The sequence below is a fragment of the Macaca thibetana genome, chromosome 13, assembly GCF_024542745.1.
Source record: "Macaca thibetana thibetana isolate TM-01 chromosome 13, ASM2454274v1, whole genome shotgun sequence".
In the NCBI taxonomy this organism is placed as follows: domain Eukaryota; kingdom Metazoa; phylum Chordata; class Mammalia; order Primates; family Cercopithecidae; genus Macaca; species Macaca thibetana.
In genome coordinates this window covers 58,470,259-58,496,525 of record NC_065590.1, presented here as the reverse complement: position 1 = coordinate 58,496,525, position 26,267 = coordinate 58,470,259, and the positions used below count along the sequence as shown (strand labels likewise).

At 41.0% G+C, this 26,267-nt stretch overlaps 1 protein-coding gene and 1 pseudogene across 2 annotated transcripts in view; one reads left to right on the top strand and one right to left on the bottom strand.

The window, feature by feature from the left end:
• Nucleotides 1-24,723, top strand: part of STON1 (stonin 1) — a 65,449-nt gene extending 40,726 nt beyond the window's left edge. Inside the window, exons 3-5 of the mRNA XM_050754867.1 lie at nucleotides 6,379-8,355; nucleotides 17,506-17,708; nucleotides 21,460-24,723. Of these exons, the coding sequence (XP_050610824.1) occupies nucleotides 6,426-8,355; nucleotides 17,506-17,708; nucleotides 21,460-21,534 (2,208 nt within the window). The 5' untranslated portion in view covers nucleotides 6,379-6,425 and the 3' untranslated portion in view covers nucleotides 21,535-24,723. The remainder of the gene's footprint in view (nucleotides 1-6,378; nucleotides 8,356-17,505; nucleotides 17,709-21,459) is intronic.
• Nucleotides 1-26,267, bottom strand: part of LOC126934259 (uncharacterized) — a 1,193,286-nt pseudogene that overhangs the window by 186,842 nt on the left and 980,177 nt on the right. The gene's annotated exons all lie outside the window — the stretch shown is intronic.

Here is a 26,267-nt window from a genome sequence, read left to right as displayed (position 1 = left end):
TTAATAAACCCAACTAAAGTAAATATTTTCCTGAGCTGTCATCCCATAGGAGGAGTTATTTTGGCTGGATGCCTTCTGAAGAGGCTGAGAAATAGTGCTGCTGATTTCCCACCTCTGAGCCTCCTGGTGCGTCCCAACGAAGCCCTGCTCTCCCTGCTCTGAGGGAAGGTGCTTCACAGCAACTTCAGTCTGAGGGCAGTTGACAGTGAAATGGCCTCCAGAGAGCCAGCAGCCTGGGCTGCCCTCCGCTGTGTGTTTTTGTGCCCTCAGGAATGTGTGGATGCAGCAAATGACAACAGTGAGTGCTCTGTCCCTAGCGGAGCCCCAGGCCCTCTCACTCTTTATGTTGGCTGTTTTCCAAGGTTGAATGATTGCATTGGTGGAAGCTTCATTATCCACAAGGGGAGGCAAGACAGTGGGCTGGAGAGAGAAAAATAGGCCTTTCCCAAGGGCATGATTCCAGCAGGGTTTGCATTTTTACATCAGTAGATCTCAGGGAGTTTCATTTTCTGTCAGTTTGGACGTTAGCGCTATCCTAGCTACTTGGGAGGCTGAGGCAGGAGGATCACTTGAGCCCAGGTATTTGAGACCAGCCTGGGAAACATAGCAAGGTCCCACCTCTGAAAAATAAATAAATAAATATCCCAGCACTAAAGCCCATGTATTTAGTGGTAATACAATTTCTGCTTTTGACAAAATTTTCCACTGGATGTCAACTACCATAGCATCACTTTGCAGTTGGAAAGGACCACAGAGCTCATTCTAGTGTAATCACTGAATGTCTGGAGAGGCTGTGCACACAGCTAGTGAGTGACAGAGCAGTGCCTAGAATTTGGGTTATCCAAGCCCCACATCAGTGTTGTGGTCTTTACACTTCATTCCCTCTGGTGTCATTAGATTAATTTCAGTAATTTGTTGTATCAGGTTGAGCTGAAGTGACCTGTATTCAAATCCTGTTTTTTCTCACACCTAGGTGTATACTCAAGAGAAATGATCACACGAAACTTATACACAAATATTCAGAGCAGCATTATTCAAAATAGCTAAAAAGTGGAAACAAACCAAATGTCTATCAACTGATAAATGGATAAACAAAGTGTGATATTTCCATGCAATGAACTACTATTCAGCCTTAAAAAGGAAGGAAGCAGTGACATATGCTACAACATGGATGACCTTGGAAACATGCTAGGTTAAAGAAGCCAGACACAAAAGCCATGTGCTGTATGATTCAATTTATATGAAATGTCTTGAATAGGCAAATGCACAGAGACAGAAAGTAGTTTAGTGGTTTCCAGGGCCTGTGGGAAGGGGAGTATGTGGAGTGACTACTAATAAGTATACAAGGTTTATTATTGGGATGAAAAGAATGTTGTGGAATTTGGCCAGGCACAGTGGTGCACGCCTGTAATCCCAGCACTTTGGGAGGCTGAGGCAGGTGGATCAATTGAGGTCAGGAGTTCAAGATCAGCCTGGCAAACATGGCGAAACCCCATTTCTACTAAAAATACAAAAATTAGCCAGGTGTGGTGCTGTGTGCCTGTAATCCCAGCTACTTGGGAGACTGAGGCAGGAGAATCAATTGAACCCGGGAGGCAGAGGTTGCAGTGAGTCGAGATCGTGCCACTGCACTCCAGCCTGAGCGACAGAGGGAGACTCCATCTCAAAAAAAAAAAAAAAAAAAAAAAAAAGAATGTTGTGGAATTTGATAGTTGTGATGGTTGCACAATTCTGTTAACATACTAAAAGCCACTGAATTGACACTTTTTTTTAAAAGGGTGAATTCATGGTATAGGAATTATATCTCAATAAAACTGTTATTTAAAAAATTCTGGCTCTACCTCTTACTGGCTGGGCGACTTTAGGCAATGAACCTGAAGCCAAGGCATCTCGGCTATGAAACAGGAATAATAATACACTTTACAGGGTGTTTTTGATAAATGAGATTGTGAATTTGAAAATGCTTCTAAACTGTAAACCTCACATATTTTTGGACTGTCAGTGGGTTATAAGTTCATTATAAATTGGATTTTTAATCTTCTCCTCCTGTGTTTTTCACAATACTAACAAGGTCTGGGTACATAGTGATCACTCAGATAAAGATTTATTGAGTTGATTCAAATGTATTCCAGTTTTATTCAATTGTGGCAAATGAAACTACGTAACAGGAGATCTACTCTCTTAAAAGTTTTTAAGTGTACAAAACAGTATTATGAACGATATGCACATTGTTGTACAGCAAATCTCTAGAACTTTTTCATCTTACGTAACTGAAACTATATCCACTGAACAACAACTTCCTATTTTTACTTTCTCCCAGTTCCTGGCAACTACCGTTTTACTTTCTGCTGTATGAGTTTGACTACTTTACATACTTTGTATAAGAGGAGTCATGTAGGATTTGTCCTTCTGTGATGGGCTCACTGCACTTAGCATAATGTGCTGAAGGTTCAACTATGTTGTAGCTTGTGTCAGAATTTTCTTCCTTTTAATGCTGAGTCATATTCTCTTGTATGAATATACTGCATTTTCTTTACGCATCCTTCCATCGATGAACATTTAGGTGGTTTCCATCTGTTGACTATTGTAAATAATGATGTAGTGAATATGAGAGTGCAAATATTTTTTCACGACCTTGTTTTCAATTTTTTGAATAAATACCCAGAAGTGGGATTGCTGGATCATACGGTAGTTCTATTTTTAATATTTTTTTTTTTTTTTTTGAGATGGAGTTTTGCTCTTGTTGCCCAGGCTGGAGTGCAATGGCGTGATATTCCATTCACTGCAATCTCCGCCTCCTAGGTTCAAGCGATTCTCATGCCTCAGCCTCCCAAGTAGCTGAGATTACAGGTGCCCGCCACCATGCCCGGCTAATTTTGTATTTTTAGTAGAGACAGGATTTCACCATGTTGGCCAGGCTGGTCTCGAACTCCTAGTCTTAGGTGATCAACCTGTCTCAGCCTCCCAAAGTGCTGGGATTAGAGGTGTGAGCCTCCAAAGCTGGCCCTATTTTTAATTTTTTGAGGGCCTTCCATATTATTCCTCATAGTGGCTGCACCACTTTACATTCGCAGCAACAATGCACAAGGGTTCCGATTTCTTACATCCTTGCCAAGATTCGTTGTTTTCCTTTTTTTTTTTTTTTTTTTTTTTTTTGAGACAGAGTCACACTGTGTCTCCTAGGCTGGAGTGCAGTGGGATCTCGGCTCACTGCAACCTCTGCCTCCTGGGTTCAAGTGATTCTAATGCCTCAGCCTCCTGAGTAGCTGGGATTTCGGGCACCCGCCACCACACCCAGCTAATTTTTGTATTTTTAGTGGAGATGAGTTTTCACCATGTTGACCAACTGGTCTTGAACTCCTGACCTCAAGTGATCCTCCTGCCTCAGCTTCCCAAAGTGCTGGGATTACAGGCGTGAGCCACTGTGGTTGGCCATGTTATCATTAAAAAAAAAGAAAAAAGAAAAAAGAAAATAATGACCATTCTAGAAGGTATGAGGTGATACCTCATTGTAGTTTTGATCTGCATTTTCCTGATGATTAGTAATGTTGAGCATCTTTTCATATACTTTCTGGCCATTTGTATGTCTTTTTTGGAGACATGTCTATTCAAGTACTTTTGCCAATTACTAAATTGCATTATTTATTTTCTTGCTGTTGAGTTTATTGAGTTCCTTATATGTTCTGGGTATTAATTCCTTATAAGCAATACCGTTTGCAAATATTTTCTCCATTCTTTATGTTACCATTTTTACTCTGTTGATTGTTTCCTTTGCTGTGCAGAGTTTTAAGTTTAATGGTGTCTCACTTTTCTGTTTTTGCTTTTGTTGCCTATGCTTTACTGTCATATCCAAAGAATCATTGCCAAGACCAATATTATGAAGATTTTCCTCTGCGTTTTGTTCTAAGAGTTTTATAGTTTTCACCGGACGCAGTGGCTCATCCCTGTAATCCCAGCACTTTGGGAGGCCAAGGCGGGCAGATCGCGAGGTCAGGAGTTTGAGACCAGCCTGACCAACATGAGGAAACCCCGTCTCTACTAAAAATACAAAAATTAGCTGGGCGTGATGGTGCATGCCTGTAATCCCAGCTACTCAGGAGGCTGAGGCAGGAGAATCGATTGAACCAGGGAGGCGGAGGTTGCAGTGAGTTGAGATCCGACCACTGCATTCCAGCCTGAGTGACAGAGCGAGACTCCCGTCTCAAAACAAAAACAACAACAACAGCAACAAAAAACAAGAAACAAACAAAACCCCAGAGTTTTATAGTTTCAAGTCTTATGTTTAAATCTTTTATCTTTTTTTTTGAAACGGAGTTTCACTGTGTTGCCCAGGCTGAAGTGCAGTGACACAATCTTGGCTCACTGCAACCTCTGCCTCCCAGGTTCAAGAAATTCCCCTGCCTTAGCCTCCTGAGTAGCTGGGATTACAGTTGCATGCCACCAGGCCTGGCTAAATTTTTTGTATTTTTAGTAGAGATGGGGTTTCACCATGTTGGCCAGGCTGGTCTTGGACTCCTGACCTCAGGTGATCCACCCACCGTGGTCTCCCAAAGTGCTGGGATTATAGTCGTGAACCACTGTGCCTGGCCTTAATTCTTCTTCTTCCAACGTGGCAGAGGGAAGCCAAAAGATTGGACATCTCTGGTGTAAGATTACAGTTTAGTTTCACTCTTTTGCATGTGGATATCAAGTTTTTTCAACATCATTTTTTTTTGTTTTGAGAGAAAGTTTCTCTCTTGTTGCCCAGACTGGAGAGGAATGATGCAGTCTCTGCTCACTGAAACCTCCGCCTCCCAGGCTTAAGCAATTCTCCTGCCTCAGCCTCCTGAGTAGCTGGGATTACAAGCATGCACCACCACACCCAGCTAATTTTTTGTATTTTCGGTAGAGATAGGGTTTCTCCATGTTGGCCAGGCTGGTCTCGATCTCCTGACCTCAGGTGATCTGCTCTCTTCAGCCTCCCAAAATTCTGGGATTATAGATGTGAGCCACTGCACCCAGCCCTCTTTCTTCTTCTTCTTCTTTTTTTTTTTCTGAGATGGAGTCTCGCTCTATTGCCCAGGCTGGAGTGCAGTGGTACATTTTGGCTATAAAATTCCCTCTGAGTACTGCTTTTGCTGCATCCCATAAATTTTGGTGTGCCATGTTTTCATTTTCATTTGTCTCAAGATATTTTCTAATTTCCTTTTTTATTTCTTCTTTGATCCATTGGTTGTTCAAGAGTATGCTAATTTTCAAATATTTGTGAATTTTTTAGTTTTCCTTCTATTATTAATTTCTGGTTTTATTCCATTGTGGTTAGAAAAAATGTTTGTGTGATTTCAGTCTTCTCACATTTGTTAAGATTTGTTTTGTAACCAAACATGTGATCTGCTTTGGAGAATATTCTGTGTGTGCTTGAGAAGAATATGTGTTCTGCTGCTGTTAGGTGGAATGTTCTGTATTGGTCTGGCAGTTTAGTTTAGTTTATAGTGTTCTAGTCTATTGTTTCTTTAGTAGTCTTCTGTCTGGATGTTCTGTGTATTGTTTAAAGTATGGTGTTGAAATCTCCAATTATTAATGAGTGGCTATCTGTTTCTCCCTTCAATTCTATTAATGCTTGCTTCATATATTTGGATGCTCTGATGTTGGATATATAAATATACATATATTTTGAGATGGAGTTTCACTCTGTCACCCAGGCTGGAGTGCGGTGGCATTTTCTCAGCTCACTGCGACATCTGCCTCCCAGGTTCAAGTGATTCTCCTGCCTCAGCCTCCTGAGTAGCTGGGAATACAGGTGACCACCACCATGCTTGGCTAATTTTTGTATTTTTTTTATAGAGACAGGGTTTTCCTATATTGGCCAGACTCGTCTTGAACTGCTGACCTCAGGTGACCCGCTTGCTTCGGCCTCCCGAAGTGCTGGAATTACAGTTATGAGCCACTATTCCCAGCTGGGTTAATATATATTTATAATTGTTATGTCTTCCTAGTGAATGGACTCTTTTATCATTATATAATGTCCTTCTTTGTCTCCTATGATAGTTTTTGACTTAAAGTTTATTTTGCTTAAGTATGGCTACTCCTGCTCTCTCTTAGATAACATTTGCGTGGAATATCTTTTTTTATCCTTTCGCTTTCAGCATATGTGTGTCCTTAAATCTAAAGTGAGTCCCTTATAGACAGCATATAGTTGGATCATGGTTTTTTTTTTTTTTAAATCCACTTAGCCACCAACAGAATTATACTTTTTAAGCATTTCTTTGAACTTGGTTAATCTGTAAATCTGGGTGCTTTTACATCCAAATATTTATCAGAACTAAAGACCTTTAGTAATGATTCCCCCCTTCATTTTGTATGCCTATTTTCTCTTTATTTTATTTTATTTTTTAACAGAGACAACCTATTTGATTTCTTGACAAGACCACAATCTGATCCCAAAGATGTGCTCCACAAACCCAGGCAACTGGGTCACCTTTGATGATGATCCTGCTTTCCAATCTTCTCAAAAGTCAAAGAATTTTCCTCTGGAGAATCAAGGTGTCTGTAGACCAAATGGACTGAAGCTGAACCTTCCTGGCCTCAAGGAATTTCCCAGTGGATCTTCTTCTACCAGCAGCACCCCTCTCTCCTCCCCCATTGTAGACTTTTATTTCAGTCCAGGACCTCCAAGTAACTCTCCTCTTTCTACACCTACCAAAGACTTCCCAGGTTTTCCTGGCATCCCCAAAGCAGGAACTCATGTGCTTTATCCTATTCCAGAATCATCTTCAGACAGCCCACTCACAATATCAGGAGGAGAATCTTCCTTACTGACTACCGGACCAACATGTTCATCCCATGCCTTGTTGCCCAGTGACCACTCATGTACACATCCAGCTCCCAAAGTAGGTCTTCCAGATGAAGTTAACCCTCACCAGGCTGAAAGCCTAGGATTCCAAAGTGATGATCTCCCCCAGTTTCAGTATTTTCGAGAGGACTGTGCTTTTTCAAGTCCATTTTGGAAAGATGAAGGCAGTGATTCCCAGTTCACCCTTGACCCACCAGGAAGCAAAAAGATGCTCTCATCAAGAGACAAGGAGATGCCTAATGATCAAAAAAGCCTAAATAAGTGTTCACTCAACTATATCTGTGAGAAGCTTGAGCATCTCCAGTCAGCTGAGAACCAAGACTCACTTAGAAGTTTGTCTATGCACTGTCTATGTGCTGAAGAAAATGCCTCTTCCTTTGTCCCTCATGCACTCTTCAGGAGTCAGCCAAAAGCGGGATGGTCTTTCATGCTGAGAATTCCCGAGAAGAAGAATATGATGTCTTCCCGGCAATGGGGACCAATTTTTCTGAACGTTTTGCCTGGAGGAATTTTGCAGATGTATTATGAGCAGGGATTAGAAAAACCTTTTAAAGAGATACAGCTTGATCCATATTGTAGGCTTTCTGAACCCAAGGTTGAGAACTTCAGTGTAGCAGGAAAAATCCATACTGTGAAGATTGAACATGTGTCTTACACAGAAAAAAGGAAATACCATTCTAAGACAGAAGTAGTTCATGAACCAGACATAGAGCAGATGCTGAAGTTGGGGTCCACATCGTACCATGACTTCCTTGACTTTCTGACTACTGTGGAGGAGGAGCTGATGAAGTTGCCAGCTGTTTCAAAACCAAAAAAGAACTATGAGGAGCAAGAAATTTCCTTAGAAATTGTGGACAACTTTTGGGGTAAAGTCACAAAAGAAGGGAAATTGGTTGAAAGTGCTGTGATAACTCAAATTTATTGCCTCTGCTTTGTGAATGGGAACCTGGAATGCTTTTTAACCTTGAATGACCTTGAGCTGCCGAAGCGAGATGAATCCTATTTTGAGAAGGACTCAGAAAAAAAAGGGATTAATATTCTTGACTACCATTTTCATAAGTGTGTGAAAGTACAAGAATTTGAGCAATCAAGAATCATTAAGTTTGTGCCTCTGGATGCCTGCCGGTGTGAGCTGATGCGTTTCAAGACTTTGTATAACGGGGATGATCTTCCGTTTTCCTTGAAGTCTGTAGTGGTTGTCCAGGGAGCATATGTGGAACTTCAGGCTTTTGTCAACATGGCCCCATTGGCGCAGAGGTCATCCCATGCTGGTTCCTTAAGGTCCTGTGACAATATAATGATACACTTTCCTGTCCCATCGCAGTGGATCAAGGCCCTTTGGACCATGAACCTCCAGAGGCAGAAGTCTCTGAAAGCCAAAATGAACCGCCGGGCCTGTCTGGGGAGTTTACATGAACTTGAATCTGAACCTGTCATTCAAGTCACTGTGGGTTCAGCAAAATATGAGAGTGCCTACCAGGCAGTGGTATGGAAGATAGATCGGCTTCCAGACAAAAATTCAAGTAAATATTCAATACCCCAAGTTTATTTTCATGGGAAATAGCTTAAATATTCTCACCTTCCTCTTTGGGTTGAAACCAGATAGAGACAGATGGCAATTTGTCAGCTGAGGCCACGCTTTGGGGTGGGAGATGGAACATTTAGCTCAAGAGCTGGTTTATTTGTTTCCTTTTGCACCTATTCCTACCAGATAAGTTTAACTGTTTAACATTTTTTTAATGTCATATGAAATACCATGCTAGGCTAGGAATTTGTTGCAGATGGTGGCACTAAGAGAAAATTCGTTGATATCCATGGTTGAGATTAACTCATCAACTTCAAATGTTAAAAATGTTTCTAATATAGCTGAGATTCCCTAATTAATCTTTAAAGATCTATCATCCATGAATATACCTGAACTTTTTTGCATTCTCAGCCAATACCACTTCTTCCTTAGGTTTACTCCCTGCTCTTTGAAATAAGACTGCTTTCCTTTTTACCCAAATTGATTTTTGTTGACTGAATTCACCCATTTGGCCATCTCAACTGGTATTGTTTTTGTTTTTGACATGGGATCTCACTCTGTTATCCAGACTGGAGTGCAGTGGCACGATCATGGCTCACTGCAGCCTCCACTTCCCAGGCTCAAGTGATCTTCCTGCCTCAGCCTCCTCAGTACCTGGGACTACAGATGCATACCGTCATGCCTGGCTAATATTTTGTTTTTTAGTAGAGGCAGGGTCTCCCGATGTTGCCCAGGCTGGTCTTGAATTCCTGGGCTCGAGGGATCCTCCCACGTTCGCCTCCCAAAATGCTAGGATTACAGGTGTGAGCCACCTCATCTGGCCTCAACTGGTTGTTTTAAAAGAATGAGGTGGACATATTTGAGTGTTAAAAATTCAGTTAATTTTTAAAATTTTGTAAAGAAAAAATTATCTAGAAGTCAGAACTTGAAAAGACAGTTATAGTACCACATTTATTTTGGAGTAGTAAGTTAGTAGTGGGCATAATACAATAAAGTCAAAAACCAAATTTTAACATTAGAGCTCTTCCCTATTTAGTTGAAGTTTTTTGTTGTTGTTGTTGTTGTTGTTTTTTCTTTTCCCCTAGCAGAGCACTGGTCACTGGTCTCTAGAGTTAAACTGGGGGCAGAGTTGGGTGACCTGAGTTGATGCATTCATCCTTCTATCCATCCATCCATCCATCCATCCATTGATCCAAATTGTTTTTTCTTTTTCTTTTCTTTTTCTTTTTTTTTTTTTTTTTTTGAGACGGAGTCTCACTTTCTCACCCAGGCAGAGTACAGTAGCACAATCTCAGCTCACTGCAACCTCCACCTCTTGAGTTCAAGCGATTCTCCTGCCTCAGCCTCCCGAGTAGCTGGGACTACAGGCAGCCACCACCATGCCTGGATAATTTTTGTATTTTAGTAGAGACAGGGTTTCACCATATTGGCCAGGGTCGTCTCAAACTCCTGACCTTGTGATCCTCATGCCTCGACCTCCCAAAGTGCTGGGATTACAGCATGAGCCACTGCGCCTGGCCCATCCATCCAAATCTTTACTGAGCACTTACTGTGTACCAAGTGCCACATCAAGTGCTGGGGGTAAAGATAAATAAAAATCTGATCCCTGTTTCCAGATGGCTCACAGCTGCTGTAGTCCTTCAGAGAAATTTAAGCTCATCTAGGACCCTCCAGGCTGTGGACTTCAGAGGAAGCATTTTTCTTTGGGGTGGCCTTATGGCGGTATTTCTCAAACCTGGCTATATTATTATTATTATTATTATTATTTTGAGATGGAGTCTTACTCTGTTGCCCAGGCTGGAGTGCAGTGTGATCTCAGCTCACTGCAACCTCCGCCTCCCAGGTTCAAGTGATTCTTTCAGCTTCAGCCTCCTGAGTAGCTGGGACGACAGGCCTGAGCCACCACGCCTGGCTAATTTTTGTATTTTTAGTAGAGACATGGTTTTCCCATGTTGGCCAGACTGGTCTTGAACTCCTGACCTCAAGTGATCCACCCGCCTTGGCCTCCCAAAATGTTGAGATTACAGGTGTGAGCCACCATGCCTGGCCAAACCTGACTATATTAGAATAACTTGAAAGCTTTTAAATAATCTCAATGTTCAGGCTTCACTGCATGCTAATTAAACCAGAATCTCTGGCAGGGGTTGGGGGAGGGAGCCAGGTATTTGTTTGAAGATCTCTCCAGATATAAGGTGTAGCCAGAGGGAAGAACACTGCTCTCCAGGTGTTGTAAAGTTGTAGAACCAGAAGAGCAAGCCCCAGACTACAATTGACTTGAGGGGCAGCACTGCCTGCACCCTGGAGGCCATGGGACCCTGTCCATGACTCTCTGTTTGTTGCTTTAACATCTGTTGACTGATGAGAGCTTGAGCTATGGGCAGGATCCTTCAGGTGAGAGACACAGGCGTGGTGAGCTGAGGAGCTCCAAGACCCTGTGCGGAAGGGAAGTTCCTACATTGTCTTTCTTCCTGACAGCCCACACCCTTCTTCATTAATGCCAAATTTCACCCCACAGCATTCTCAAGAATCACATTAATTATGTTCAGTTCCCCCAAACTAGCAAGGATAGCTCAGCCTTAGGGCAGAGTAAGGTGGTGATGGTGCAGCGTGGTCACAGTGAATGGCTTCAAACAGCACATTCTGATCAACTCTGCTGTGATGGGAGGGAAGGTCGGTATCTTCCATGATACCATGATATAATCCACTGAGATAATGTTTCCTGCTTTCTGTTTTTTTTTTGAAATGGAGTGTTGCTCTGTTGCCCAGGCTGGAGTGCAGTGGTGCTCACTGCAACCGCTGCCTCCTGGGTTCAAGCAATTCTAGTGGTTCAGTCTCCCAAGTAGCTAGGATTACAGGCCCACACCACCAAACCTGGCTGATTTCTTATATTTTTCATAGAGATGGGGTTTCACCATGTTGGCCAGGCTGGTCTCGAACTCCCGACCTCAGGTGATCCACCCGCCTCGGCCTCCCAGAATGCTGGGATTACAGGTGTGAGCCACCGTGCCTGGCCCCTGCTTTCTTTTATAACTTAGCTAGAGAGGCAAATTGAACCATTTGCATCTTCATGCCAGAGAAACCAGTTTGGAGGTCTTCATACAAGGTTCCAAATGGTCTATTCTAAAAGTTATTTGTGCTAGTTTTAGGTTAGAGGGTTTAAACGAAATCAGAGTATTAGCTTTTGTTTTGCTAAACAAAAAGGGAAAGAGAGGCAGGCAGAAAGTCAGGCAGGCTGGAATGCCTGTTGGAACCTCCTGGATCTGCAGGTTTCCCTTGAAATCTGGGTGATAAACTAACTCCTGTTGTTTTCTGTTGATCCTATAGAGATGGTCACAGGGACTGGAACAAAAGGTCCAAAGCAGTTTTTGCATAGACTTGAAGTGGTAATTATGCTTTTGAGAGAGAAGCACAATAGGCTCAGGCTGTGGGCTTGTGCACGTGATGTCAGAGGGACAAGAGCACAGGCCCCCTTTGTAGTCCATTCCTATTGCTCTACTTAGAGCAGGTGCTCCGGGAGGCCCTGAAGGAACTAAGCACTTGGCTAAAGCCTGGCCAGGGTGACCACATTTAATTTTCAAACTGAGAAACCATACCAATCACCTTTTCTAACCTTGGGAGTGCAGACATGTATGAATCTTTTTGTGAAAATGATCCTGTTTATAACACTGCATTTTTTTTCAGAGTTAATGGGGTAGTTAACTGATTCAATCAACAAGAATTTATTGAGAAGGAGGCTCACTCATTTACTCCACAAACATCTGCGAAATTTCTTCTAGGTATAGGCTCTGTGCTGAGTGTTTAGGAGATACAGACACAGACATGATTCCTACTCTATCAGAAGCTTAACAGTCTAGAAGGTGGGACCGACGCTGAAGCAGCCACCCAAATGCACTGTGGAAAAGTGCACAGCTCCAGGCTTAGACAAACAGACGCACTTAGGGATCCCAGAGGAAAGGGTGATAAACTGCCTGGGGACTAGGGAGGGCTTCGCTTAAGAGCTGATGGCTGGGAGAGTCAATAGAGTTTCCACCAAAGAAAGAAACAGCAGAACCACAGGTGTGTAGGTGGGGGCTCTTACCTAAGTTTTGGGGCTGAGGGAGTGGTGAGTGAAGAGACCAGTGTATGAAAACCTTGTGGACCGTGCTGTGGGGTGTGAAGTTTATCTGTCAACAGGGCCTCAGGGTTGTTTTCAGGCGTGACTGCTACAGAATCATATCTTGTTTCAGAAATGCCGGCGTGCAGTGCAGAGGAAAGATTTAGGAGTAGATTATAGACACAGGCAAGCTGGGAGGAGGTGAGGGATGCTGAGCAAAGGCAGTGGCAGTGAGAGAGGCAAGAGATGGGTGAGCGAATTCAGAGGAGGTGCCCTTCAGTGATGATAGATTCTCTATGGGCATGAGGGAAAGCGAGGGGATGGGACAAGGTCAGGGGCTCTGGCTTTGGTGGATAGGTGGGCAATGGTGCCATTAGCTGAGATCACCTGGGATCTTCTCATCACCTATCCTTTTACAATCTGTTTCCCAGCCCTGGCCACATGTTAGCATCATTAAAGCTTCAAACACATACCCATATTTGGGCCCCATCCCCTACTAATCAGGCTCTGTGAAGATGAGGCCCAGGTATTGATATTTCTAAAGGCTCATGCAGCCAGGGTTGAGAACTACTGACCTGATCCCCTCGGCAGGGATCATTCCTCCCTGCTCTGCATATACCTGTGTCTTCTAGAGCTCTATTATTGCTCTCCTATGAGCATTTATTTATTTATTTATTTGTTTGTTTGTTTGTTTATAAGACAGAGTCTCGCTCTGCCACCCAGCCTGGAGTACAGTGGCATGATCTTGGCTCACTGCAACCTCCATCTCCTGGGTTCAAGAGATTCTTCTGCCTCAGCCTCCCGAGTAGCTGGGACTACAGGTGTGCACCACCATGCCCAGCTAATTTTTATATTTTTAGTAGAGACGGGGTTTCACCATATTGGCCAGGCTGGTCTCAAACTCTTGACCTCGTGACCTGCCTGGTTTGGCCTCCCAAAATGCTGGGATTATAGACATGAGCCACTGCGCCCGGCCTCCCATGAGTATTTATTAGCAGTGGAGCTCACCAAGAACAATGACAAGAATGGGCATTTCCAGGGAAACTGACTGAACCTGATCTTGGCCTTCAGGAATTCTTTTGTAAAACTGTCATATCACCAGGCCCACACAGGACAACATTTTACAGGCATTTCAGTCAATTACACAGTGATAATTCACTGAACAAATCCTTTGGGATCACAGCTGCTTTATTGAGATCAGGTCTGTGCACAAAGAGGAGGCCCAGGGAAAACACAGTGGGGCTGTGTCAGGTGGCGTCCAGAGGGCATGGTGCAGCTGTGGGCCTGGCTTGGGGCAGGACATAACTGGGATTACAGGGCCCTGCACCAGCTTCTCCACTGAGGGGGTGGGGAGGGCAATGCAGAGAGTGAGAGGGTGCCAGGGCAGGTTATAACCTAATTTGCCTCTTGAGAAGTATGGTAATAATAAGATTGGAGCAGAAAGGAAATCTTTGTCCTGAGGCAGTGCTTCTCAAACTTGTGTGTGCTGAGGTATCACCTTGTTCAAATGTGGATTCTGACTAAGCAGGTGGGATCTGAAATACTGTGTTTCTAACAAGTGCTGATGTGATGCCAATGCATCTGGCCCAAGGAACACACTTAGAACAGCAGGATCCCAGAATGCATCTCTATTTTTCTATATGACTTTTAGATCAGTTGTGTATTTAGAGAACAAAAAGTTTTTAAAAAGTTCTTTAAAATTTTATCATTTTCAAGATAGTTTCTGAAAAACATGCATTATTTGAAAAGATACTTCGAAAATGGAAACAGAATGAATAGCACTGGAGTGCAGTGGGGAGATCTCAGCTCACTGCAACCTCTACCTCCCAGGCTCAAGCCATCCTCCTACCTCAGCCTCCCAAGTAGCTGGGACCACAGCATGTGCCACCATGCCTGGCTAATTTTTTGTATTTTTGGTAGAGATGGGGTTTTGCCATGTTGCTCAGGCTGGTCTCGAGTTCCTCAGCTCAGGCAATCCACCCACCTTGGCCTTCCGAGTACTGGGATTACAGGTGTAAACTACCGCACCTGGCAAGAACATATAAACTAGTCTACTATGCTCTAATTATAAAACTTTTTTTTTTTTTTTTTTTTTTTTGCCTTCCTGGGAATTCAAGGGATTAGGATTGACATTTTTTATTGAGGAAATCACCTGTGATTTCTGGAAAAGTGGGAAGGGGTACTGGTCCCTTAATGTCCCTTCTAACCAGCTTGTCAATGTTTAGTATTCCTTCAACAGTGGGCACGTCTCTCATTTTACAACAAAGGTTTGCCTGAGGCACTAGCTCACAGACTTCATTCATACTAAGGTGTGAATGACAGCAGAGGAGCTTAGGCTTTGTTGGGGTGGTAGAGAGAGAGACAGAAAGAGAAAGGAAGAAAAAGAAATACAGCTGAAGACAAATGAGGATGCTGGTTAGCCAGAGGAGGTGTATATGGTGGCACAGAATTAGTAAGAGGAATGAGAGTGGTGGAGGATCAATTAAATATATCTACCTCTAATTTCCAAATTTTTCTACTTTTCTCTTTTTTTCTCTGCCCTGTCATCAGCATATTGGTTGCTCTCTCCTCCTCCACTTCTGTTATCCTCTTGCTATTCATTCCCTTTGGCCCTCTAACAGTTCAGTTTCAGTTTCAGATGTAAAATATTTTGGTTCAAGAGGGACTGGATAGCAACTAGACCTAAGATTTTGTGATTTACTGATCCCCCGTCCTAAGAAAAGGAATGATGTTGAGAGAACAATGACCAAAGCTGGACAGTTCCCCCTGGTGGTCAGCACTGAGATAACATGATTTTCCTTTATCTTTTATTCATTAATTGGTGAATTTGACAAATACTCCGTGAAGCCCCAAACATGACAGACATTGTGCTAAGGACAGACATGACACCTGTCCCTATGGAGCACAAAGTCTGAAGAGGGAGTGTGTTACTAAACATTGTAGAGCATTTAGCATTTTCAAAAGCCATAAAAAATAAGCCGGAAAATTTGAAAGGAAAAAGGCTTTCTTTTACCATTTTTAAAGAAAAGCAGGTAGAAAGGTTTTGTTTCTGACACTTTTGTAGCACTGAGTCTTCAACTTGGGTTTAGTTCTTTTCTTCAGTTTTCGTCGTAAAATTTCCCCAAATAAGTTTTTCTTATAAAGTGTGAGTATCAAATCAGATCATGTCTAGTATAATTTTTGACTCTGAATGTGTAGCATTCACAGTCCCTTTATTAGCAAAATTATAGTAATTAAATAATTCTGGCTTTATAATTGAATAGCACTTCACAAAATAATATGTCTAGCTCATCTATATTGCTATAGAATACTACTGCCCCAGTGCTGTATGTGTATGAACTGGTTAATCCTCACAATAGCCCTTATAAGGTTCAGGTTATCCTCATTATCCACATTTTCAGATGGAGAAACTGAGGCTCAGAGAGATAAGCAATTTGTAACCCTAGCCTTAATCACTTTGCCATAACAAGACTGAGGAGTGCCTGCAGTAAGTGTAAATGAACTTACTGTATCCTCACTGCAGGCAGAGGACTAGAAAGAGTAATGGAGTGGAATCTCTCTGGGTATGTGTGTATGAGAATGAAGTTATCACTTGCCTGCAGTGATCCAGGTTGTTAAGAGCACCTCAGAGGCCACTGTTGTCCTACCCTTTCTGTAAGTGGTAGAGATGGCTAATGAGCATCTGTTAGTTAATTGATTGATGACTTTTCAAGGCTTTTTACAGCCTTAGAATTCTATTAGTCACTCTACAAGAAACAGGTTGTAGTAATTTATCTTTTAAGAATTAAGTGAAATCCTTTAAACTCTTGTTTTTGTGCCTAAAGCTATATTCTGATGGGAATGCTGTTTCTCCAACTATGTCAGTGGTACAGTAATTTAATTTGGTTCTTGAAATTACTCTTATGTCATACATTTATTTAAGTAAAGATAGCCACATTGGATATGGAGATGCCATGAACAATGCAACAGGATCACAGAATGTTTGTAAAGCTACTACAGTGATTACAATGAAAATATTTTTCATTTCTTTATAACACACACACACACACACACATACTCTATGACCCTCATCTAAAATCTTTGAATATATCCAATATCTCTGGGTCTGGCACTGAACCTGGCCTGGCATAGCATAGATGCTCAATAAGTGACAAATTGAGTGAAAACCAATATTAGATTAAAATATTCAAGGCCAATATGTCCATTTCCACTCTCTATAGCTGTTTCAGTCAAAGTATTTTGGAAAGATGAGTGAGAATTAGAGTAGGGAAAAATAATTTGTTCCACTGAAAAAAGAATTCTTGGCCTGGAACATTTTCTGAAAAGTTAAGTTTAGCTTTTAAAAATCAGAATTTAAAAATATGACTTAATTTGGGATGTTTATTTTTGAGTTATCTATAAATAGATTGTAAGAAAATGAATAAATTAATAATTATAAGATGTTAGTCTAAGAGAAAGAGGCTTGTACAGGTCTTGAGCACATTGTGGCCAAATGATTATGTTTAATATAAATATTACTCATATCTTTTAATTAAGGAAAACAATTAAGTTTAGCAATATTACTATATTGTTTAATATAAATTAAACATTAATATTAAACAATATTGCTTAATATAAATGTTTAGCAGATTATATTAGTATTATAATATAGTAATAATATGATTATATTATATATTATATACTAATATAATCTGCTAAATATAGTAATATTTCTAATTAATATTAGTAATACTTCTAATTGAAAACGTTTTTAGGAGTTCATCTGTGCCTGCGTATAGTAATATATTTTTTATTTTTTCTATTTTTAAATTTTTACCACTCATTCAAAACAGTAATAAAGTCGTACTTTTAAAGCTAGCACTTAAAAATCGCAGACAGCTTTCCCCTAGTTAGTGCAAAATCGTAGATTTTCATGGTATGTTGTTTAAATGGAATTTGCACTGCTGCAGTGCTAATGAAATTTCTTAGTAAGAGAGATGAATGCCTTTTATGTTGAAGAGAAATGTTCAATGGCCATTAAAATACTTTGACTATTTGATTTTTTCTTTCCTCAAGGTCTTGATCATCCTCATTGTCTGTCATACAAATTAGAGCTTGGATCAGACCAAGAAATTCCCTCTGATTGGTATCCATTTGCTACTGTTGAGTTTTCCGTGCCTGACACCTGTGCCTCAAAGACAGAGGTCAGGTCTCTGGGGGTGGAGAGTGATGTCCAGCCACAGAAACATGTTCAGCAGCGAGCTTGCTACAACATCCAGGTACATCCCACAGCTTCCAGAACTGTGACCTGATTTGGCTTTAAATATTTGTTTTGCTGTCTTTTGTGATCGTGTGTGTGTTGTGTGTGTGTATATGTGTGGTGGGATTTGCCCTAGAGAGGATCTCAGCTTTGGAAACTTGATGGCCACCAGTGAGCTTAGCACTTCCTCTCCCTTCTGGAGAATGTTGGGAACACTTAATAATTTAGCTCTCAATGAAAAATGTATATTAAAAATGAATCTACATTTTAGAAGTATATTTATAAGAAAAATTATGATGTTAGGACAAATTTCTCAAAATATGTGCTGCAGAACACATGTCCCAAATAATTATCCAAGAAAAAAATAAGTTAGGGAATGCCATATACTAAATTAATGTTAAATAAAGGCCCCCAAGAAGTCCTGCAATAAGGAAACTTGTTAAACTTAGTTAACCCAGTTTTTCCAATTCATTGGCTATTGTGTCTTGTCTATGTGGGTGTGTGTATATAAAACACTTATCCCTATCTTGTGGAATAGTATTCTGTGCAGCATGCTTTAGGAAATGCCGAGTTTCTCTATTATGGTAGTTTTCAGTTTTTTTTTATTTTTATTTTTTTTTTTAAGATGGCATCTCACTGTGTCACCCAGGCTGGAGTGCAGTGGCATGATCTTGGCTCACTGCAACCTCCGCCTCCTGGGTCCAAGCGATTCTCCTGCCTCAGCCTCTCAAGTAACTGGGATTACAGGCGCCACCATGCCCAGCTATTATTATTATTTATTATTATTATTATTATTATTATTGTATTTTTAGTAGAGATGGAGTTTTGCCACGTTGGCCAGGCTGGTCTCAAACTCCCGACCTTAGGTGATCTGACCATCTCGGCCTCCCAAAGTACTGGATTACAGGCATGAGACAGCATGCCTAGCCTATTGGTAGCTTAAAGTTTTATTTAAAATTTTTAAATAGAGATGGGATCTCACTATGTTGGTCAGGCTGGTCTCAAATTCCTGGTCTCAAGTGATCCTCCTGCCTCAGCCTCCCAAAGTGCTGGGATTACAAGTGTGAGCCACCATGTCCAGCCTGGTATTATGGTGGTTTTAAATGTTTGCCATCAGCTCTTCTGATGAACTTAGGACAGACATTCTTAGGCAGATGAACTAAAGGAGGACATACACTTACATCTGTTTCTAAACTTGTTTTCCCTCCTTATCCTCAAGTTTCGTACGTATATGGATGTCCTCTGCCACATATTTCCCACAGTATCTTGAAATGGTGATGTATCTTGCTGGTCTTGTTTAAAAGGTTTTTTTTGTTTGTTTTTGGTTTTTTTTTTGAGACGGAGTCTTGCTTTGTTGCCCAGGTTGGAGTGCAGTGGCACGATTTCGGCTCACTGCAACCTCCACCTCCTGGGTTCAAACAATTCTCCTGCCTCAGCTTCCCGAGTGGTTAGGATTACAGGCTCCTGCCACCACGCCTGGCTAATTTTTTGTATTTTTAGTAGAGATGGGGTTTCACCATGCTGGCCAGGCTGGTCTCAAACTCCTGACCTCATGATCTGCCTGCCTCGGCTTCCCAAAGTGCTGGGATTATAGGTGTGAGCCACCACACGTGACCTAAACGTATTTTATAACTAGAAAATATTTCAAAAATCACAAAAATTAGACATTGCATTACAGACAGGTGGTTCGGTTTAGAATTTATGTTTCCCTTCTGACTTTCACATGAGCAACATTTTATAATTTCTAGTATCATTTATTTTATTTTTTAAAAATTTAAATTTTGCCTGTGACACAGCCCTCAGGAGGTCCTGAGGACGTGTGCCCCTCGAATAGCATTTTAAAATCTATGTGTTGCTTGACTTGCAGCAATGATTAATGCCATCCTGATTTCCTACTCATTTATTTCTATTAAAAATAGTGGTATTATAGATGACATCGTTAATATCAACTGGGTTTCCTATACTATAGTAATGTGAGTCAGGATTTTTCTTTATTTTTGGACTATCTGTTTAGAAGTCTATGTTTGGGCCGGGCGCGGTGGCTCAAGCCTGTAATCCCAGCACTTTGGGAGGCCAAGACGGGCGGATCACGAGGTCAGGAGATCGAGACCATCCTGGCTAACACGGTGAAACCCCGTCTCTACTAAAAAATACAAAAAACTAGCCGCGCGAGGTGGCGGGCGCCTGTGGCGGGCGCCTGTAGTCCCAGCTACTCGGGAAGGCTGAGGCAGGAGAATGGCGTGAACCCGGGAGACGGAGCTTGCAGTGAGCCGAGATCCGGCCACTGCCCTCCAGCCTGGGCGACAGAGCGAGACTCCGTCTCCAGAAAAAAAAAAAAAAAAAAAAAAAAAGAAGTCTATGTTTGGGTCCAGTTACCTTTTTCTGCTAATAAAGGTAGTGATAGGTAGTGCTGTGACCTGAAGGATGTATTTCCCCAGCATGTGGGAATTGCCTCGGCTGAAGATAGCTGCCTTCCCCGAGGTCATGTCTCCTTCCTGGAATCTAGGCAGGGGTGGACAGACACCTTTGCATCAACTTGGGCTAACTCTGTAGGTCAGCCCAGCTTCAGCTCTCCAAGGCATGGGCAGAAGCCTTCATTCTGACTACATGGCAGCCCAGCTTCTCTCTCTGCCCATTTAGCTTCATTTCCTGCAATGTTTCCGTGAATGTTGAACTCAACAGCACTCTCCAGTAAACTTTCTGCACACGGATCTCCATCTCAGAGTCTATTTCTTGGGGAACCTGACCTGTAACACTAGGTATATAACTATTATGTGTGACTGAAATGTAGGTTAAGTTCGCATGGAGACTACATTTATACTTATTTTCTTATTCACAGGACGTGCCAGCTTCATGCAGTTTTAGTGGACAATTAAAAATTACAAAGTATCTCTAGCTTTAATGGCATTTACTAGTTGATCTGCACCTGGCGGCAGTTTCAAAATGTTTTCTTCCATTCAGTAATTCTCTGTTACAGTTTTAAAGTGCCAGATACCGCTCCACATGCAGGGACACAGCGGTGTGAACAGAGAGACAAAGTCCCTGTCCTCATGGAGCATAGTTTCTAGTGGGGGGACATGAAAAACAGTTAGTAGATAAATAAATAATATGATTTCAACTAACGACAAATTATAAGAAGATAATAAAATAGGGTAACAGGATAGAGAACGACTGGAGGACTTTATCTGGGGTAGTCCTGGAGGACCTCCGGGAGGATGTGACGTTTGAGCTGAGACAAAAATGATGAAGAGCAGATGGTTTGGCCCAGCTGGCTTACTATTAGTTTGCTGCAAAAGTAATCACGGTTTTTGCCATTAGTTTTGCACCAACCTAATAGTTTGTAAGCTGGTTTGTTTCAGTTAGATAATTGGGTGCATTATAAATCTCAGGGGAGCCAATGGCTAGATATAAGATACAGCCATATATTCAGGGGGAGGGATAATTGGTCATATGTCTAGTCAGATCTGTAAATGTTTTTCTCAATATATGTATTCTGTACACATTTTATAAAAACTACGTTTGACTTAGAAGACAGTTTTGGTGCTCTTGAAGATTTGACCCTGGCGGGGAGGATTTGTGGGGGGCTCTGTTGTTCAACAGGAGAGCAGAGTGCCTCACTTGGAAGCTGCTGTAGGAGGGTAGAGGGCTGTGTCTGTGTCCAAAGGGTGAGGTTTGTGCAGTCTGTGCCGCATGTATAAAATAGGACTGAAGAGGTGTGAGTGCTGCGTTGCATTTGTTAATGCTGCCTGTGTTTTGCTTTTGCATAACAGGTTGAAATAGAAAAGAAGTGGATTAAAATCGATGGAGAAGACCCAGATAAAATTGGTGACTGCATAACTCAGTAGGAGTAGCGAGAGTTTATGATGACAGCCCACTTGTCAAATACGTAATTCACCGACACCACACCAAGTCCTGCTACTGTAGAGTGGAAATGACTTCTGAACAGTGGTTTTAAGACAGGTCTGATGACTGTGTTTAGAGAAGTTTAGACCTAAAACTGAACAATCTGTGTTTTATGCTTTTCATATGTTTTTGTCCTAGGGGTTCGATCTAAAATGTTTCTATAATTTGTGTGATGTTTTGCTTCCTATTGAAACTCAAAGGCACAATTACTCATTGTGTGACCCTGCAGCCTGTTTGATTTTTGATTACTCAGTGGCTGATTGTTTTGCTCCCTGGATTACTGAGGTGCCGTCTTTATTTTTTCCCATCTCTTCTTGCTGGTTAGTGCCTGTACTAGAGGGTGAGGGAATCAAAGGAGACATACACCAAAATACTTAATTTTCCCTCTTGCTTGCCTCTGAAATGTGGCTAGGTATAGAATGATGTTGAAACTACAGGCTAAAATGTAGATTTGGAAGTATCTGTGCTTTTGAATTACTTATTTTCCTGTCCTCTTACCACATTGGTAAGTAATAATTGGCTATATTTGGTACCTGTCTCTCTCCTACTGTATTGTCATTTTCAAAATGTGTTTGTATTCTAGTGTGTGCTGCAAAGAAGCTATTTCTGTTGTCCTACATATTTTAGTATAAATCACTAAGACGTATTTCCTTTCACTTGGCAGGATTCCTTTCAAAATGGAATCTGAGTATTAGACACTAGTTAAAATATTTATAGATATTAAAGATGAATTTTTAAAATTTATAAATACTATTTTCCAAAAGTACAGACTCTAAGGATATATTTTGATAAAGTATTATTTGTAATGAACACAAGCCTCTCTTGAGTAGAAGTTTAAATCACATGATGATTATTTTATACTAGTTCTGCTATCATGCTATTTTATGCTAATTCTGCTTATTTTGGAGTATTTTTCATTAAGGTGAGCAAAGTGAAAGATACTTGGTACTTTACCCAGATTTCTAAGAGGCAACATTTTTATTCTTCAGAGTCAGGTAAATGACTATAATGGTTTGGTTTTTAATGAAAAGTCAATAGCATTAGTAGCTATAATTCCATTTATAATTTCCTTTTAGCATTTACAGTGAAAAGTGAGAATTTTAAAATGTATGGAATCTATTTTCCAGATTTATTTGTAGTCTGAAAAACAAACTCCCCCATGTGGTATTAATATGCCTTCAATTTATGTTGAATCTTAAACATAATTAGGAGGTTTTTTTTCTATTTGCTAGATTTGTTTTGAGTCAAAACTGATTTAATGTTCTTCCAAATAACATTTATGTGTTGGCCTACAGAGTTTATTTCATGTGTTTTATTTAATATTATGTTACATCCATTGCAATCTGTTCAAAAACAGATTAAGACAAACATTTATGATGGTCTGTATCAATCAGCAGATTTTATTGCTTTTCATTATTTTACTCTAAAGGCAAAGGATGCAAAAGGTGATGGTTGGTTGAAAGGAATTGCTATTACTGTTTTTATTTTTTACTTTTTTTGAAACAGAGTCTCATTCTGTTGCCCAGGCTGGAGTGCAGTGGCATGATCTTGGCTCACTGCAACCTCCGTCTCCTGGGTTCAAGCGATTCTCCTGCCTCAGCCTCCCAAGTAGCTGGGATTACAGGTGCAAGCCACCATGCCCAGCTAAAATTATTTTGTATTTTTAGTAGAGATGGAGTTTCCCCATGTTGGCCAGGCTGGTCTCGATCTCCTGACCTCAGGTAATCCGCCAGCCTTGACCTCCCAAAGTTCTGGGATTACATGCATGAGCCACCATGCCCGGCTGCTATTTCTCTTTTAAACTACATTTGATGCCTTGCTTATAATATCATATGCTTGAGGCTCACTGTTGATATAGAGTAGGGCAAATCTGTGTATGTCATTTAAAAAAATTCCACCATCTTTTCTTATCATCTGATGTGGGCGCACTCTAGAGTGACTTCAGTCTGCTCAGAACAAATACGGAGGCAGGCCGAAACTGATGCTACCCACGGTCCCAGTGAAGTTAGCTGGGTTAATTACTGCCATTCTTTTCTGAGTGTGTTTTATGGCATCCTGCGACAAAGAACTCACAGTCTGATTAGGATGAACTTAATGACTATTTACACCTCAAAATATATTCAGCAGAGGGTTCACTTAATTGCCCCCCATGCTTCACAGGTCGACTAGTATCCCTCCCTGCCAGGGTTATTCACTCACAAGCCACCGGGCCTACAGGACATCTCAAGATTCAGTGTTGACAATATAAAAAAGCTGGACTAAAGCCCAAATGGAGTGTCTGTGGCAATGCAGAGGGTGAAAGCATTAACAGCGGGGTGTTACGGCATAATTGTTAATTCACACATCTATTAGGATCCTTAAATATTCATTACTTAGTGTTAAATTAACATTCTGTGTAGAGAGGGGAGGCTTATTCAATTCTTCTGACCTCAGAACTGGCAAGAGGTCAGATGTGACTACAGAACTCTAGGAGAAAAATCAGGTAGGATTCAAATTAAGTAGAACTGCCCTTGCTGGAATAGTGATCTTCAAAAAACCCTTGCTTTTAAGGGAGGGAAGCGGGGAAGGAAAGGAATGAGGGAGGAAAGATTCCTTTCTAGCATTCATTTTGCTTTAGATCATTCCATTGTGAGTTTGGCCATTTTGGAGTCAAATGAGCAGACTTCCAAGGAGCTGACCAGTTTGTGACTCGTCTGCTCACTTTTCCAGTTACAGGATCACATTAACAGTGTAAATGAATTCATGGGTAGATCATTTGTGCAGATCTAAATTTAAGGACATTTCCTTTTTCTGTGGGAATCACAAGAGTTCATCCATTAAAAAAAGATATGTAAAAAAGATACTTTCCAGCACATAAATAAAGGCTGGAATTTTACAACCTGATGTATATATTAGACAGTTCTAGGATGTTAGTTCCCTTCATTCCAGAGCTATGCTTGTGATACAGCCCCTTTTCTTATAAATTCAGTTAGAAGGCCTTTCTTAACAATGACTATTATAATGTTTTACTTAAAGTATGGTTTTATATTCTGTCAATGCAAATACAAAACAGGTTGAGCCTTAATAATCATGTAACAAAATATTTTGTAGATTAAATATTGATTTTTCAAAAATTAAAAATGTATTTCAAATGATTCTTACTGTGCTGTGAATGTATATCTTCTTCTGCAAGACCTGGGGTTCTTTTTTTTTCTTAAGGTATGAAGTCAATTTCAATAACCTTAAACAATTGACTCTCTGTCAGGCATATGTCAGACTCCAATCTTAAGGAGTCAGTGACCATGACCTCTTGGCATATCCTGGAAAAATGACATCATCAAAGTATAGTTGATAATGTTATAAAAGATGATTTTAAAAATAGGGTATAATCATGACTCATAAAGATAAGAGGCCGGGCGCGGTGGCTCACGCCTGTAATCCCAGCACTTTGGGAGGCTGAGGTGGGCGAATCACGAGGTCAGGAGATCGAGACCATCCTAGCTAACATGGTGAAACCCTGTCTCTACTAAAAATACAAACACAAAAAAATTAGCCAGACATGTTGGCCGGCACCTGTGGTCCCAGCTACTCAGGAGGCTGAGGCAGGAGAACGGCGTGAAGCCGGGAGGCAGAGCTTGCAGTGAGCTGAGATTGCACCACTGCACTCCAACCTGGGCGACAGAGCGAGACTCTGTCTCAAAAATAAAATAAAATTAAATTTTAAAAAATGAAATGAATACATGCATAAGATTACTACTACTCAAAGCCTTTCACAAATTTTCCTTGAAAATAGGAAAAACTTTGTCCACAGTATTCCATGGAATTTTCAAACTTTGGCAACTTGTAGAGTAGTCCTGTAGAATTAATGTGCACCTAAAAGCCATGTTTTTAAAGTTTAGAAAACCAGTTTTACATAATTGTACAGAATATATTTCAGGTAAGGTATACGTGTGGGTGGTAGGGAGTTGCGGGGGTGGAGGGAAGTTGTGGGGGAGTGGAGGGAGACCATAAGAGATACGAAGGTAAATCAGTGCTTATAAAGGACCGACCTAACAACCTCTCCACCCTCCTTTTTACAAGAAATCTGCCTTGTGTTGAAATTAAATTTTTATTTAGCTACTAAAGTTAATATTTCAAAATGGCATCAGTACTTCATAGAAGACAGAAATGAAGCACCATTTTAGCCACTGCTAGGACTCACAAGGCTTGGTCCTAGTTCTTCAGGAACGACAAAAGGATTGAGTGGCAAAAACTGACTGTATTTGTAACAACAGTCCTCAAAATCCCATCCATCAATTCTTTCCTGTTTTGTCTCAACTCTGGCTAGACTGTCCCACCACTTTTGTGTAGACACAGGGTAGATTTTGATGTTGTCTCTCCTAGACCCTACCCATCCTCTGCAGCTACTGTATTCCAAGGAACTTATACCCTTAGCCAGGGCCCTAAAACATAGGGCTATATGTATTCTGTTGAATCATATGTAATCGCCAATATTTACCTTTCTTGATGGGAATTTCACGGGCTCAATCTAATTATCCCTATATTTCCCTGGGTCATATGATACAAGCATTTTTCGTTATCCTGCTTAGAAATGGTATTGAAATATGAATTTGACTCTAATTTTTAAAGGAAGACAGAGTTGCTAGTCAAGAAGCAAATAGTTGAATTATAAAAAACCATAGATACAAGCTACAAG